We start from the raw sequence: 17,546 nt of genomic DNA, 5'->3' as shown, positions 1-17,546 counted from the left end.
AATGTGTGCTATTCTGAGTATTTGCAGTGACGCCATTGGAGTCATACGCACTGCAACATCTCTGCAGGGATCCTAAGGCCTGGTACACTCTTTCAATTATGAATGGCCAATCACACACCAATGCTATCACCTCCATGTAGTATGGGGGGTCAACTGATATTGAATACTATGAGCAGGCTGTGTGGGCATACCCTCATACTACATGGAGGTGGTACACTTTTTCTAACCCTAACACACAATTACTCAATGACCTAGTTTGTGAGCTTTGCGGTCTTTGGCATCAGTTATTTGCATTGAAATGAAACAAATCTGATTTGGCTGTTTGTGGCTCCACACCCTTTTTTGTATTTGAACCCTAGTCACCTAATGACCAACTGTACCAGGTTTGAGGCTTGTGCCGTTAAAAAGCAAGAATGGCAGCAGTTAAATATTCCCCTTGAAAATCAATAGGTGAATTCTGATTGGCTTTTGTAAGCCCCACCCACTTTTCTGAATATTAATCCCCAGTCAACCCAGTGACCAACTGTGCAAAGTTTGAGAACCCTGCTATTAACAGTGTTAGAATGGCTGCAGTTTACATTTTCCCAGTGAAATTTGTATTTGTCTCCGCCCACAGTTTTGGTTATAGGAATAAAAAGTATCCTATACTTTATTCCAGGTAATGTACTATGTGTGTGCCAAATTTCATTCAAATCCGTTCAGACATTGAGTGATTGAGTAACAAAGATCCAAACATTCGCACTTATATTAGTGATATTGAGATATTGAATCAGCCCTAAATTGCTACTTGATCAATAATGCAGTTTTAATTCATTACTGATTGTGCTTCTACAAAGAGACTTTTTTTTTTAATTATTATGATAAAAAAAAAATCTATGCATCAGGTGTTATACTGTACTGTGTGCACAGTGCACCAGCTCTTATATCAGATAGTGTACAGCTTAATGGCTCTGCCTCTGGCTCAGGAGGCTAGGGTTTCAATCTCGTCTCTTCTGCTCAGTAAGCCAGCACCTATTCAGTGAGGAGACTTTGGGCTAGACTCCCTGACACTGCTACTACCTATAGAGCAAGCCCTAGTGGCTGCAGCTTTGTCACTTTGAGTCTGCCAGTGCCAAAGCACAATATAAATGTCCTGTGTCTTGTGTTGTCTTGCCTTCTATCTCTGCATCCATGTGTCATTGCTTCACTTACTTGACTTGTAGGTCATTGTTGCTCTGTTCTGTCTTCTTTGTTGCAGTCAATGATGCTTCTGCTTCCTAGGCAGAAAGACAGAAACAGGAAGTGGTATGCAGCATTGATCAAACAATTCACGAACATGCATATACCCAGGGCCGGATTTGTACTTTCAGTGCCCTAGGCCTGCAGTCACCAAGCGCCCCCCCCCCCCCCCAAAAAAAAATTACAAAAAAATTGTCCAACACTGACTAGCGATCATTGGTTTCAATGGACTCATTTTAGTTGTGCTGCTCTGCCCCCCATTCAACAAATAATTCCTGTAATTTGCGCTCCTGCCCGAATGTGCACAGCAGCCGATAGTGTTCAGGACATGCATACTTGAGAAATGACGCTGATGTATGACTGGTACTTGTCAAGAATACATATGAGCGCTTTGAGTCCGACAGGAGAAAAGCGCTATACAAATGTTCAGATTATTATAACACTGTACCGGCCTCGGTTGCTGTGCACATCTGGGCAGGAGCGAGAAATTACAGGGAGTGCGAGTGGCCAGAGCATGCGCTGCTTCTTTGTTCTCTGTGCGACTGGCTGCAGTCAGAGCCACAGACAGGTGGCAGGGAGCGCGAGTGGCCAGAGCATGTGCTGCTTCTTTGTCCTCTGTGCGACTGGCTGCAGTCAGAGCCACAGACAGGTGGCAGGGAGCGCGAGTGGCCAGAGCATGCGCTGCTTCTTTGTCCTCTGTGCGACTGGCTGCAGTCGGAGCCACAGACAGGTGGCAGGGAGTGCAATGGGAAAAGCCCATCCAAAACAGAGAACAGGTAAGTAGCAAACATCCTGTCAGGACCCACTTTGGATGTTCTGTTGTAATTAGAGTGGACCTGAACTTAGAACTTCCTCTCTGCTCTAAAAGATACGCAACAACATAACCTTTAAATAAAAACATTTTTGTTACAGCTGATACAAATGCTGCAATAAATCTGCAGTGTGTCTACTTCCTGCTTTTATGGAAGCCGACATATTTTTAACATCCTGTGCTTTCAAATGAGCTTAGCTGTTTTGGCAGTCAGGTGACACAGTGTAGAGATTAAATTACAATTTATGACACAGAGGAGGGGGAATTAGACAGGCTCTCTAAATACATACAGGATACATTTCTCTGTTTTTCTTCTGTCCTGTGCAGGAGTTCAGCTTCACTTTAAAGCATCTGAATGACATATATTTATATTTGCTGAAAAATGTATGCATCTCTTTTGAATGCTGAATGTACATATGGTGGTGTGCTCTAACATATTGGCAGTATACGGGAACAAAGTCTGAAGAAGGCTTTAAATTGCCTTTAAAACGTTTTTCAGGGTAAATGAGGCATGTAGCATCATGTTTTTTTAATGATGTGGGGACTTAATATCCCTCTCTCTCTCAGATGGGAAATTCGAGTTTGCTCGGATAGTGCTATTCAGATTTTAAAAATATCCGAATTGCTATTCAAAGTTCGGATAGTGGAAAAAGTTCAGATTATCTGGGTAGTTCGGATACCCAAATATTGGATGAGCACCACTGCTCAGGTGTCATTTAACCACCCTGGCGTTCTGATTAAATCGCCAGGGTGGCTGCGGGAGGGTTTTTTTTAAATAAAAAAAAAACTATTTCATGCAGCCAACTGAAAGTTGGCTGCATGAAAGCCCACTAGAGGGCGCTCCGGAGGCGATCTTCCGATCGCCTCCGGCGCCCATAATAAACAAGGAAGGCCGCAATGAGCGGCCTTCCTTGTTTTGCTTATATCGTCGCCATAGCGACGAGCGGAGTGACGTCATGGACGTCAGCCGACGTCCTGACGTCAGCCGCCTCCGATCCAGCCCTTAGCGCTGGCCGGAACTTTTTGTTCCGGCTGCGCAGGGCTCAGGCGGCTAGGGGGGCCCTCTTTCGCCGCTGCTCGCGGCGAATCGCCGCAGAGCGGCGGCGATCAGGCAGCACACGCGGCTGGCAAAGTGCCGGCTGCGTGTGCTGCTTTTTATTTCATCAAAATCGGCCCAGCAGGGCCTGAGCGGCAGCCGCTGGCGGTGTTGGACGAGCTGAGCTCGTCCAGACCGCTCAGCTGGTTAAAATGACAATTTAGCAATGAAAGGGAAGAAAACAGCATTTTTTTATCCTGCAGTCTCATAGATTTTAGGAGCTGGAGCACAGAAAATGAGCCAGGAAAGAGTTAACTAAGGAACAGAAGAGACCACTGCTAGCTAGGGAAAAAAAAGTCTTAACAACAGTCATAAATTAGAATTAGATAAATTAACATCTGCTAAGGTCAGTGTCAAAGTTGTAAAAAGCGGAGAAGAAACTGCAGAGCTCTCTGATGTTTGGGAATGCCTGCATTAAAACTCAGCGGAACTTAGTTCTATCTGCTTTGTAATGTAAATCTCTGGTATTTCTCACATCGATCTGTAAGTCTATCATACAAAGAAAGGAATAGATTATCAGATGACCGTTGTGATTGATCCTGATTGTTTTAACACATCAGGAAGTGAGAGAGAGATGCAGGGATTGGGAAACTCTGGAATTCAGCTATTAGTGCAGAGCAGGGCGCTGGATGGCTGCGCTGCGGGAACAGAGGAGATGATTTACTTTGACATATGACCTCTTCTCTCTCCAAGTCATGCCGCCCTTCTTATCTTATCTAATTTTATCGCCCTAGGCCGTGGCCTTTCTGGCCTTTCCAGAAATCCGGCCCTGCATATACCATGAGTATACTATGAGTATGAATAGGAGTATACCATGCAGAAGTGGTCTACAGGGAGAGGTATGGGTAAGCTCAGAAGCTGGCATAATAGAGAATTAGAGCAGCCATTCAGAAGCGCCATGTACAATCAGCCGTGTTTTGTTTAGGCAACCAGGGTGATTGTCTATCTCTTCAGGGCAACAAAACTCCTAATGCATTTGCAACAGTCGTTAGCACCATTCCTTTAGTATCATAGTACCAAGTAGTAGAGAGCTGTCACACTTACAGACAGCTTCCCAGGAGTAATATCTCCTCCTAAACATGCACAATGTTTGTGACCGTGCGCTTCCCTTTCCTGGTTGTGATGCGTCGCCAGTCACTGAATGAGTCCCGGGAAAATACGCAAGAAAAACGGTTACCTGCGACTGTAACAACAATGGGAGGCAATGACAACAGTCACACAACTGCTGTAAATGGCCCCTTAGGTCTCTGTGTAAAAATGTGTTCAGACCACAGCACAGACTGGTTGTTCAGACCTACAGGCTGTGTGAAATTCTGGTCACATTTCCAGGCAGCAATTTGCATACCAAAACAGTCAATTTTTTATCATTCACATTAAACAAAACATACTTATACAAATAGTATAACAGTGCAATCAAGTTCATTTAAAATATAAATGCAGAAACATTTAGAGAGTAGTATTATAGGTATCCTAGCAGCATTTGCCAACTGGTAAGCCCTATAACTACAGTACAACTTTATTGTATAAAAGTTAAAACACGGCCTAATAACCCAGATGGCCTACTAGGGCTAGAGATGGCCCGAACAGTTCGCCGGCGAACTGGTTCGCGGTTGAGGTGACATAACAGATTATAGTGTGGGACCATTTCTGAGGATATTGAAGTGGGAACTTTTTTCTTAAAGGTACAGGTAAGTATTTTTGGTTAATTAACCTCCTGGGCGATAATCCCGAGGTGAGCTCGGGGTATATTGCGCAGGAGGATTTCTCAGGCCCTGGTGGGCCGATTTGCATAATTTTTTTTTTGTTACACGCAGCTAGCACTTTGCTAGCTGCGTGTAACTTCCGATCGGCGCTGCTACCCGGCGATCCGCCGCTACCTGCCGTGCCGCGCAGCCCCCCCCCTCCCCGACCCCTTGCGCAGCCTGGCCAATCAGTGCCAGGCAGCGCTGAGGGGTGGATCGGAACTCCCTCTGACGTCACGACGTCGGTGATGTCATCCCGCCCCGTCGCCATGACGACCGGGGAAGCCCAGCAGGAAATCCCATCCTGAACAGGATTTCCTGCTTACTCTGATCGCCGAAGGCGATCGGAGTGGGTGGGGAGATGCCGCTGCGCTGCGGCTATCATGTAAATAGTGCTGCGCCACCTCCTGGGCGATATAATTGTATCGCCCAGAGGGTTAAGAATATTAAAGGACTTTTTTTGTCGTGTTTTTATTCCATTTAACCTTTTGTGGAAATGGGTAAGGGGTACTTTGTACTCCTATACTCATTTCTCCTGGGAGGGGGGGGTGGGCATCTGGGGTCCCCTTCTTAAAGGGTCCCCTTCTTAAAGGGGGCATCTGGGTTTCCCTTCTTAAAGGAGACTCCTAGATGCCACCATGTACCCCCCCCCCCCCCCCAGGGAGTCGTCGCCCCCACCTCCTCCTGGGGCAACGGAGGTGGGAAACATTAAAAAAAATGTTTTATTATATTTTATGTGCTGGGTGTGTGTGGGAAATGTGAAAAAAAAATGACGTGGGGTCCCCCCTCCTGAGCTCTCTGTAACATCTTGTCCCCCTTGCAGGCTGGGATAGCCAGAATGCGGAGCCCCGGCCCGCATGGTCCATGGTATGAGGGGGGCTCCGGGGGAGAGAGGTGGCCAAGCCTTCCCCTTTACCCCCGAGCCCTTGTCCAATCCATGGACAAGGGGCTCTTCCCCACCTCCGGTGCCCCAGGAGGAGGTGGGGGCGACGACTCCCTGGGGGGGGGTTATGGTGGCATCCGGGAGTCCCCGTTTAAGAAGGGGACCCCAGAAGCCCACCCCCCTCCCGTGAGAAATGAGTATAGGGGTACAAAGTACCCCTTACCCATTTCCACAAAGGGTTAATTGAAATAAAAACACAAGGAATAAAAAAGTCCTTTAATGTTCTTAATTAACCAGAAATACTTACCTGTACCTTTTTAAAAAAAAAAAAAAAAAAAAAAAATCCCACGCCAATATCCTCGGAAAAATGTCCCACGGCTACAGTATCCTCTTATCTTGCGATCTTCAGGTAAGTTGATTGGGACGCATAGCTGCCAGCTCCCGCTGTCCTCCCTGCCTCCTCATCTCTCACCCTCACCTAGCCTGGCACCCGGTGCACCCATGGGTGCACTGGGTGCCAGCCTAGGTGGGGGTTGACAGGTGGGGAGAGACAGCGGGAGCCGCAGCTATGCATCCTGCACAGGACGCATTCTAAGCTATACTATTGGTTCATGATTGATCCGGTTCTTTTTAATGAATTGAATCAAATGAATCGGCACATTTTTCTTTGAAACTTTAACATCGATTTTCTCAAAGTATAAGGTCTTTTTGAAAAGAAAACATTTCCGCTTGTTCCCACTGTTCTTCTTAACATTCCCAGCAATTTTGGTGTTTTGAACTTTTAAGGGGGCTTTGCTATTAACCAATAAAGTCGGGGGGGGGGGGGGGGGGCGTTTAATTTTCCCACGGTCAGAAGGAGAATTTCCTTTGAAACTTTAAAATCGATTTTCTCAAAAACTATAAGGTCTTTTCCTCTTGTAGTTACTGTCCCCCTCTACATACCCTGCAAATTTGGTGTTCCTACTATGTAAGGGGACTTTGCTATTAACTGCTAAAGTCTGCGGGCATTTAATTTTCCCACGATTAGAAGGAGAATTTTAAAATCGATTTTCTCAAAAACTGTAAGGTATTTTTGAAAAAAAAAATTCCTCTTGTAGTCACTGAAAAAACTCAATGTTAGACCCCTTGAAACCTCTTTTCCATCACTTTTGTGGCCAGCATAAATGTTTCTAGTTTTCAAAGTTCGCCTCCCCATTGAAGGCTATTGCGGTTCGAAAAGTTCACACGAACCTAACTTTTTGGGGAGGTTCGCGTTCGAGGTACAGGAACCGAAAATCTGGGAGATTTGAGCCATCTCTAACTAGGGCGTGTGTTTTTAACTTTAATACAATAAAGGTTACGTTTGACTGTACCAATAGGGCTTACCAGTTGGCACTTGTTGCTAATTTCTAATATAATTTATTAAAATGGTCTTTCCTTTTTAATTCGCAGACAGCTATAAAGATGACTTTTTCACTTCTCTGCATTTATGGCAACAGCAGAAAAGTTGTTTCATTTTGGGGGGGGGGGGGTTTCCAAGCTTCTCTCCACCTCATTGTTTATTACTAAAGCTCTATAGCCAGCTTGACTTTTTGTAAGGAGAAAACATTGGGCTTGATTCATCAAACTGCGCTGCTAAAGCAACGCAGCTTAATGTTCTGTAGTGGGTGCTATGCACACCTTACATATCAGCGCACGCTGCCATGTAAGTAGAGTGCCTTCCTTAGTAACGCACGTGGCTTCCTTAGCAATGCGTGTAACATTAACTGCGGGTGGCCTTGTTCGAGTGAATTATCGCTACCGCCATACTTCATTCGTGGCCGCTACTGTGTTAATTTACATAGCAATGTAAATTAACACCGTAGCGGTGGCGAGTGAAGTTTTCTAGTAGCGATACCGCTAAAGCAGCACAGCATGATGAATCAAGCCCTCTGTGTGTAGAGTGCATACAGATGCTCAATTGATGTTGCTCGAAGAGATTGGGACTTGATCCCTTTGGGCGAAATTTTGAGGGCTGAGTGCTATAGCAGAGCTAGGCAACTGTACAGCAGAGTGATGCGTCTGTTTCAAGGGAGGAGGGACGACGCACATCAGATGACGAAGTACCTTCCATAAGGAGAACAAGGTGCTTAAGGGTTTCTTTCATTCCAGATCTTGAAATAAGCTCAGGGGACCCCTGTACACATCTAGTGTGTGTACACAGGGGCGGACCTACCATGAAGCCACCTGAATCATGTGATTCAGATGGCAAAATCTCTAGGGGGTGGCATTTGGACAAATAGTATGGGCCACCAAGTGCCTGCCTCCTCTTCACTCTCCCGCTCGTCATCCTGGCACACACACACACACCACACACACACACACACACACACCACACACACACACACACACACACACACACACACACACACACACACACACACACACACACCACACACACACCACACACACACACACACACACACACACACACACACACACACACACACACACACACACACACACACACACACACACACACACACACACACACACACACACACACACACACCACACACACACCACACACACTACCCTCCTCATCACAGCTGCACCTGCTTGATTCACCTCATCTAAAGGTGCGTACCTAGAGCACGTGTAGAAGGAAAAGATGCCACGTGTAGAAGGAAGTCCGGTAACACATCTCTCTCAGCCTAGAGGAACAGAAATCTGTGTCAGCCAGTGGACAACTTGTAGAGTTCTTCTTGCATCACAGTTTTGGGATGGAATAAAAACTTCTCTTTTACTGAATCCTTAATTCTCCTTTTTTTTTTTTTCTCAGAATGGAACAGCAAATGGCCGACTGTACAAGAGAGAGTTCAAGGAGACGTTTGAAGAAGCTCCGCTATACGTTGCTGTGCTCACCTACATAGGCTTTGGTGTTATTACTTTGTTTGGTTACTTGCGTGACTTCATGAGGGCGTGGGGTCTGGAGAAGTGTCACATGGCCGAGGAGAGGGAAGAGCAAAAGGTACAAAGCTGAATAAAGGGAGAGGGGAGGGGCTCAAGCTTGACTAAAAACAAAACATTTCTGTAAAATCATTAGTGATCAAGACTGGCCAATAGCTGTGGATTATGTACAAGTGCACCGTAATCTGGAACTATTGCATTAACTTTCCTGTTCTAGTGACAGACAGTAGAATCTCCTTATAGTAAACCTCTGGATATAGTAAACTGATTCCTAATTCTAGGTACACACCATACAATTTTCTGGCAGATTTACCTGCCAGATCGATTATTTTCAACACGTCCGAACTGAATTTAATAGATTTTTAGATTTTCCGATCTTTTTTAAATCGTTTTTTCAATCAATTTTCATTCAGTGCTATGAAAATAGATTAAGAAAATATCGTAAAATGATAAAAAAAAAAAAGTTTGGAAAATAAAAAAATCGATCAATTCAGATCGGACATGTTGGAAATAATCAATCTGGCAGGTAAATCTGCCAGAAAATTGTATGGTGTGTACCTAGCATAAGGTCCCAGCAACTGCATCTGTATAAATATACAATGTATAACCAATTCTGATATAGTAAACTACTTTTTCCTGGTCCCTTGGAGTGTACTAGTGGTGATCGTAATCAGCTAATTACGGTTACGCCAAATTTTTACGTAAATTTTTGCAACTAAACTTACGTAATTACGGTTTGTAAATTCAATTGATTTCGTATACCCATTTGTAATTTCGCATAAATTATTGCATAATTTTCTCGTAATTCAGTGCCCACTTTAGCGGTGAATAGCAAAGCTATTGTCACCAAAAATAACTCATAGCTTTTGAGAAAATTTATTTTAAAAATGCAAAAAAAAAGTTTTTTAACTCAAAAAAATTACAGTTTAAAAACCATGTTTCCTTTACATACTTCAGATTAAATTTTCTCAAAAACTATGAGTTCTTTTTTGAAAAATTCTTTTGCGACTTGCACCCACTATACTCCTTAATATATGTAGAATTTTGGTGGCAATGGCATGTATGGGGGCTTTGCTATTAACTACTAAAGTCGGCTCAAAATTATGCGACTGTTTACGCAAAATTACGAATGATTACAATTACAGACGAAATTATTATTTTTCCCAATATGCATTACGATTTTGCATTGTAATTGCGAATTTTGATACGAAATTACGTCTATGGTCAATTTGTGCTACTAGGTAGAGTTTATTATTATTATTTATTGTATTTATAAAGTGACAACATATTACGCAGCGCTGGAAGATAAATATATACAATGATACAAGGATGACAGACATAACAAGGTTATACAACATAGAACAAAGTTATACATGCAAATTGTACAAAATACATGATCATGCGATATGGGCTGGTTAGGTAGGCCCAGTAATAAAAGTACAGGCTGTCATAGGACAGGAGTACATGATCTTGTAGTTTACACTAGGGAAGGGAGGACCCTGCCAGAGGCTTACAATCTAAAGGGCAGGGTGGAAACACTAGGTGGGGCTGTAAAATATTCAGTAGAGAGTTAATGTGTGGTAGGAGGCCATCATAAAGAGGTGGGTTTTGAGGGCTTGCTTGAATGTGTTGAAAGAGGGAGCAAGTCTGATGGGTGGTGGAAGGGCGTTTCAGAGGGTGGGGGTGGCTCTTGAGAAATCCTGCAGGCGGGCATGGGAGTGGGAAATGCGTGGAGTGGTGAGGCGAAGGTCGTTGGAGGGTGGGAAGGGGCGACCTGGTGTATACCTGTGAACCAGCTCCGAGATGTAGGTAGGGCAGGTTTTATGCACAGATTTATACGCCAGGCATACTATAAAGGGATTTTACCGTAATAAAAACTAGATTTTTAGTCGCTTTATCCACAATTGTGAAAACTAACTCCTGGAGTTATTTGCATTATTAAAGAACACTAGGGGCCATATGCAATTCACTTTTTCACCTGAGTTTTCGCCTAGGAGAACAATTTTCATCTTTGATTCAAAATAACTTTTTAACACTTTGCAATGGAAAAAGTATCAAAAAGTAGGTAAGAAGTACTATCAAATTTATTTTGAGTATTTTTTTTTTTTTTTTTGCTTGCTGGTAGTTTAAAAAGCATTTTATTGACAAGTTTTGAAGTATCACCTAGGAGAAAACTCAGGTGAAAAAGTGAATTGCATATGGGTCTCATCCTGGCAACATGTGTAGGTAAAAAAAAGGATTTCTTTATTTTGTAGGATTTTGTGCCTCTCTACCAGGATTTTGAAAACTTTTACACAAGGAATCTATACATGAGAGTTCGTGATAACTGGAATCGGCCTATTTGTAGTGTACCAGGGCCACAGTTTGACCTGATGGAGCGATTGACAGATGACTACAACTGGACATACAGGTGAGTAGGGCTGTTACCACACTGCATAGCAAACCATTGGCCAGCTCTGAAGTAGACTGAATGGCGAATGGAGGTATTGCTTATAATCAATATTATCATTTCTTCATTTTCCTGCCTGACGTAGAAAAGTACTAGCTGGAATGTGTTGGCCTGGTTGCTGTGGACAACAGTACTTCTATTCCTCCTTGCAGAGACCCAGACCCATATGCAATTAACATTTTATCCTGAGTTTTATCCTAGGGGATATTCTTTCATCTTTAAAATAATTTTCAGCACTCTGCAATTGAAAAAGTATCGCAGAAAGGTGAAAAGGTACTATCAAAATTATTTTCAGTATTTCCTTGCTTGCTAGAAAAAGGTTAAGTGCATATGGGCCCCATAGTATTCCGATGCCCATTAGCAGTACAATCTTTGTTCATGATTTTATACTTTGATAATAAAAATTAAATTGTATAAATGAGCGTTGCTCACAATAGATTAAATTGTATAAATGATGAGCGTGGCTCACAATAGATTCAAAACAATATTTGAAGTTGAATATATATACCGTATATACTCGCATATAAGCCGACCTGCATATAAGCCGACCCCCCAACTTTTACCTAAAAAAACAGGGAAAAATGATTGACCCCCATATAAGCCGGGGGTAGGAAATGCTGGATTGGTGCAGGCCGCGTGATCCCCCAGTGTGTCCCAGTATAGCTAGTATAGTGCCCAGTATGGGTAGGTAGTGCCTCAGTATAGCTAGTATAGTGCCCAGTCTGGGTAGGTAGTGCCGCAGTATAGTTAGTATAGTGCCCAGTATAGCTAGTATAGTGCCCCAGCATTGGTAGGTAGTGCCCCAGTATAAGCCAGTAAAGTGCCCAGTATAAGCCAGTAAAGTGCCCAGTATAGCCAGTAAAGTGCCCAGTATAGCCAGTAAAGTGCCCAGTATAGCCAGTAAAGTGCCCAGTATAGCCAGTAAAGTGCCCAGTATAGCCAGTAAAGTGCCCAGTATAGCCAGTAAAGTGCCCAGTATAGCCAGTAAAGTGCCCAGTATAGCCAGTAAAGTGCCCAGTATAGCCAGTAAAGTGCCCAGTATAGCTAGTATAGTGCCCCAGTATTGGTAGGTAGTGCCCCAGTAGAGCTAGTATAGTGCCCAGTATAGCCAGTATAGTGCCCAGTATAGCCAGTATAGTGCCCAGTATAGTGAAGCCACCCCCCCCCACCCCGTTACCAGGGGAACCGATCTTTCCTGCCTCGTCACAGCAGCAGCGCCGGGCGCGCTGCTGTGACACTTATACGCATGATGGAGAGCAAGAGGGGCACCCGGATTAGAGGAAGCGGCCGCCGGCTGAACAGGTAATAGCGGCGGCCACGGACCACCACCCAAGACTTGCATACAAACCGACCCCCCCTCCCCCCCCCTCCCCCCCCCCAACTTTTGGCCCCCTTTTTGGGGGTCAAAAATTCGGCTTGTATGCAAGTAGATACGGTAGCTGTTTTGACGATATGCCTGGTGGATTTTTATGACAGGATCTGCTCTGATCAAGTAGTAAATCATACCATTTATGTATAACACGATCTATTTATTTATTCTTTATGAAATCTTACTAACAAAGCATTCTTGTTAACCATATGTTTCCAGTATTAATTTGGGAAAAACGTTTTTTAGTCTAATAATGCTTTAATCACTTGATTAATATGCTACAGTATATCTACACTCCCAGAGACTTCATCTTAGCTCCAGGTGCGTAGATATACGCACCTCGCCGCAATCGCCATTGTGCACGCTCCCATTAAAGGTTCTTGTCGCCGCCCGTTAGTACACTAATCCATGATTGAGAACACAGTTCCCATTTCACAATCTAAGTGCCTGTAATACAATAAGATGCCGGTAGTTATTGGCAAACGTGAAAGGAAAGCATGCACAGGTTGCTTCCTCTGTGTACTGTTCACAGTACATACAGTAGGAGGAATAAAGTGTGTCTGTGTGTGTGTGTGTGGGGGGGGGGGGGGGGGGGTGTTTCAAAATGACGTTCCTAGCTTCTCAATGCCCTCTTCACTCATTTTATGCCCATCCTGAATTATAGCTTCCCTACTTGCTCTTTACTGTAGCATTGGCCACAGGACTATTGTGACACATTACATCGGTGATGAATAAAATGTGGCATGTGGGATCCCAGAACTAAGGATGTGCATACAGCAGTTAAGGAGGAAAGAGAAAACCCAGACATCAGGCAACTATAAAACTAGAATGGGGAGTGCACTAATGGAGGGCATGAAATGGGGTGGCCTGTAAAGAGGAAGCATGGAATGGGGACAATTACAATAATCAAGTGTTTAACTTCACCCACGTTTTAATCTTACTATGACATAATTCCCCTTCCCCCCTCCATTAATGCAGGGGTTCCCTGATTATTATTATTTATTTTATTTGGAAAGTAGTAACATATTACGCAGTGCTGGACAATAAATACATACAATGATGCAAAGGATGACAGACGTAACCAGGTTATACAGCATAGGATGAAGCTATACAAGGCAAACTGGGTACAAAATACATGATCATGTGATTTTAGGCTAGTTAGCTAAGCTTACGATCATGCAGCATACTCTAGGGAAGGGAGGACCCTGCCAAAGGCTTACAAGCTAAGGGGAGGGGAGATGAACATACTGGGTAAGGCTGTAAAATAAGTATTCAGTAGAGAGTTACTGTGTGGTAGGGGGTGGGTAAGCCATCTTGATGAGGTGGGTTTGATGGTTTGCTTGAATATGTTCAAGGAGGGTGTAAGTCTGATGGGTGGTGGAAGGGAGTTCCACAGGGTGGGGTGGATCTTAAGAAATCCTGCAGGCGCACATGGGAGTGGGAAAATAATGCCAGAGTTCCCTGAGATCCCAAAATGATTTGAAGGGTTCCTCCAGAGTAAATGGGTTGAGAAAGTCTGTTTCTACGTGAAAGTTTGTTGCTGGTTTAGTATATTTACAAGTTCCCTTATCCTTATTGGAAAAAAAAATCCACCCACAGCCAAGAAAGACTAAAAAAAATAAAACATAATAAACCGATAATAATATACACAAGATTAGAACCTCTGTAGTAAGTGGTCGTTACAGCTCTGTTGGCCAAAGCTCACAGCTGTATTGGCTTCAGCCAATGCAGCGTAGGAGTCGGTCCAGTGTTCATAATAACCTGAGGCAGAATAGTGAAATAAAGCTTACTTCCTCATATTTTGCCCCACTGTGTAATGTTCTTTGGCACTATGTAATGCATGAAGGCACTCACGTCATATATACCTTACCGGAATGTAGAAAAAGCCTGGTTTCCTTATTGAAGTATGCAACCTTCAGCACGCGCCTTCACACAAAGGTTCAGCTCCTTTTCAAATAGTAATGGGAGATCTGGATATCACTCCTTAAATTAGCTACGGTAGTTAAATTGCTCCATTTAAAAGGATTGACCTTCACAAGGAACACAGGCCTCAAAGCAGTGCCTTGAGGTGTCTTATTACTGCCACTTTACAGTGTGCATGTATATAATGTATTTTTATGAATTAACATAACTGTGCAATGCTTGGGTCGGGTGACATCCAGGCTTTAGATTCACCATCACCAAGGCTAGAGTGAATATTTAAAAATAACGCTATAATGGGTTACTTTACTGGGCCAGTCCACAAACCTCTGGTTTAAACCAGGACTTTGGATATCGCCTTCCCTCTGTGATGATCCTGCCTGCTCCTGGTACTTGTTTGAGCCTCATTTCACATTTTGTGGAGTGAGCAGTAAAAGCAAGTTTGTAAGGTAGATACACACATACACACACGTACACGTTTGGGCAACCTTGTTAATCGTCATGATTTTCCTGTATAAATCGTTGGTTGTTAAAACAAAATTAGGCAGGTGTATAAATTTGGGCACCACCCAAAAAAAAAAAAAATGAAATCAATATTTAGTAGATCCTCCTATTGCAGAAATTACAGCCTCTAAACTCTTCCTGCAGGTTCCAATGAGAGTCTGGATTCTGGTTGAAGGTATTTTGAACCATTCCTCTTTACAAAACATTTCTAGTTCATTCAGGTTTGATGACTTCCGAGCATGGACAGCTCTCTTTAATGGTGGCCATACACGGTACAATAAAAACGTTAGATTTTCCCGTTTATTCGATCTAAATGATTGAATTGAATGAAAGTTGAAATTTTTGGGTTTTTTCGATCAAGAAATTCGAACGATTATCCCGTTTTTTCAGGAAAAATGATCGGACAAGCTGGAAAAATCCTTATATTCGATCTAACGGAATAATCAAACTAAATTATCTAATTGAAAAATTGTACCATGTATGGCCACCTTAACTCACACCACAGATTTTCAATTATATTCAGGTCTGGGGACTTAGATGGCCATACCAGAATGTTGTACTTGTTCTTCTGCATGAATGTTTAGTGGGTTTTGAGCAGTGTTTTTAGGGTCGTCTTGTTGAAACTGAGATCCAACCCGCGGCGCAGCTTCAGCTTTGTCACTGATTCCTGGACATTGGGTCTCCATAATCTGCTGATACTGAGTGGAATCCATGCGTCCCTCAACTTTGACAAGATTCCCAGTCCTGCACTTGGCCACACAGCCCCACAGCATGATGGAACCACCACCATATTTTACTGTATGTAGCAGGTGTTTTTCCTGGAAAGTGGTGTTCTTTTTCCTCTATGCATAACGCCCCTTGTTATGCCCAAATAACTCAATTTTAGTTTCATCAGTCCACAGCACCTTATTCCAAAGTGAAGCTGGCTTGTCCAAATGTGCTTTAGCATACCTCAAGCGGCTCTGTTTGTGCTGGGGGTGGAGAAAAGGCTTCCTCTGCATCACTCTTGCATACAGCATCTCCTTGTGTAAAGTGCGCCGAATGGTTGAACGATGCACAGTGACTCCATCTGCAGCAAGATGATGATGTAGGTCTTTGGTGCTGGTCTGTGAGTTGACTCTGACTGCTTTCACCACTTGTTGCTTCTGTCTACCCAAGATTTTTCTTGGTCTGAACCTTCGAGCCTTAACTTGAACTGTGCCTGTGGTCTGCATTTCCTCAATATGTTCCTAACTGTGGAAACAGACAGCTGAAATCTGAGACAGCTTTCTGTATCCTTCCCCTAAACCATGATGGTGAACAGTCTTTGTCTTCAGGTCATTTGAGAGTTGTTTTGAGACCCCCATGTTGCTACTCTTCAGAGAAAATTAAGAGGAGGGAAACTTACAATTGACCCCCTTAAATACTCTCTCATAATTGGATTCACCTTTGTATGTAGGTCAGGGGGTCACTGAGCTTACCAAGCCAATTTAAATTCCAGTAATTAGTTCTAAAGGTTTTGGAATCAATGACAACAGTGCCCAAATTTATGCATCTGCCTAATTTTATTTAAACAATTATTGCGCACGTTCTGTAAATCCAATAAACTTAATTTCACTTCTCCAATATTACTGTGTGTGTCTCCTATATGATATATTTAACTGACATTTTTTTATCGTAACAACGAACGAGTTATACAGGAAAATCATGACGATTAACAAGGTTGCTCAAACTTTTGCATTCCACTGTATATTATACACACACAGCGCATTTCTCTATGTTTACCTTCTGCCCTGTGCACATCTTCAGGGCCACTTTAAAAATTTGTCACGCTGCCACTGCCGCACTGATTGGCTGCCGGGTCCCTGGAAGAATAGCTGGGACATGGGGATCCCGGAGGCCGAAGAACAGGTAGAGAGCCGGAGGGAGAGGAAGACTCAAAGGAGTGGTGGTATTTTGCCAGCCCCAACTCAGCTCAGGATTGCCTCCAGGCAGGTTAACTAGCTAAACTAATCTTCAACACAAGATTACATAAATGACTGATAATGCAAAACTAACTATTTCATTTTCATGTGTCTAGTCTTCCTCCAGATTTTTAAAGACTCCACCATGCACGTCCTGCCGGCTGCATGTGACACACATACACGCGCACACACACACACACACACATGTACGCACACACGTACGCACACACATGTACGCACACACACGTACGCACACACGTATGCACACACACGTACGCACACACACGTACGCACACACACACACGTACGCACACACACACGTACGCACACACACACGTACGCACACACACACGTACGCACACACACACGTACGCACACACACACGTACGCACACACACACGTACGCACACACACACGTACGCACACACACACATACGTACGCACACACGTACGCACACACACACACGTACGCACACACACACGTACGCACACACACACGTACGCACACACACACGTACGCACACACACGTACGCACACACATGTACGCACACACGTACACACACACACGTGTGTCCCCACTTGTGCTCCCCCTACACAGACAGTAGTAAAATGATGCATGCACAACACTGTGTCCACGCTGTGCATATTAAAATTACCTTTTTAGATATATATTGATAGGTAT

The 17,546-nt window shown here is 43.7% G+C and overlaps 1 protein-coding gene across 2 annotated transcripts in view; it reads left to right on the top strand.

The window, feature by feature from the left end:
- Positions 1-17,546, top strand: part of LOC137504280 (serine palmitoyltransferase 3-like) — a 169,451-nt gene that overhangs the window by 31,862 nt on the left and 120,043 nt on the right. For both annotated transcript variants that reach the window (XM_068232476.1, XM_068232477.1), the window contains exons 2-3: positions 8,551-8,739; positions 10,934-11,088. In XM_068232476.1, the coding sequence (XP_068088577.1) occupies positions 8,551-8,739; positions 10,934-11,088 (344 nt within the window). The remainder of the gene's footprint in view (positions 1-8,550; positions 8,740-10,933; positions 11,089-17,546) is intronic.

The sequence above is a fragment of the Hyperolius riggenbachi genome, chromosome 4 (assembly GCF_040937935.1).
Source record: "Hyperolius riggenbachi isolate aHypRig1 chromosome 4, aHypRig1.pri, whole genome shotgun sequence".
Lineage (NCBI taxonomy): Eukaryota > Metazoa > Chordata > Amphibia > Anura > Hyperoliidae > Hyperolius > Hyperolius riggenbachi.
The sequence above is the reverse complement of the archived record's forward strand: the minus strand, read 5'-3'. Positions and strand labels throughout refer to the sequence as shown.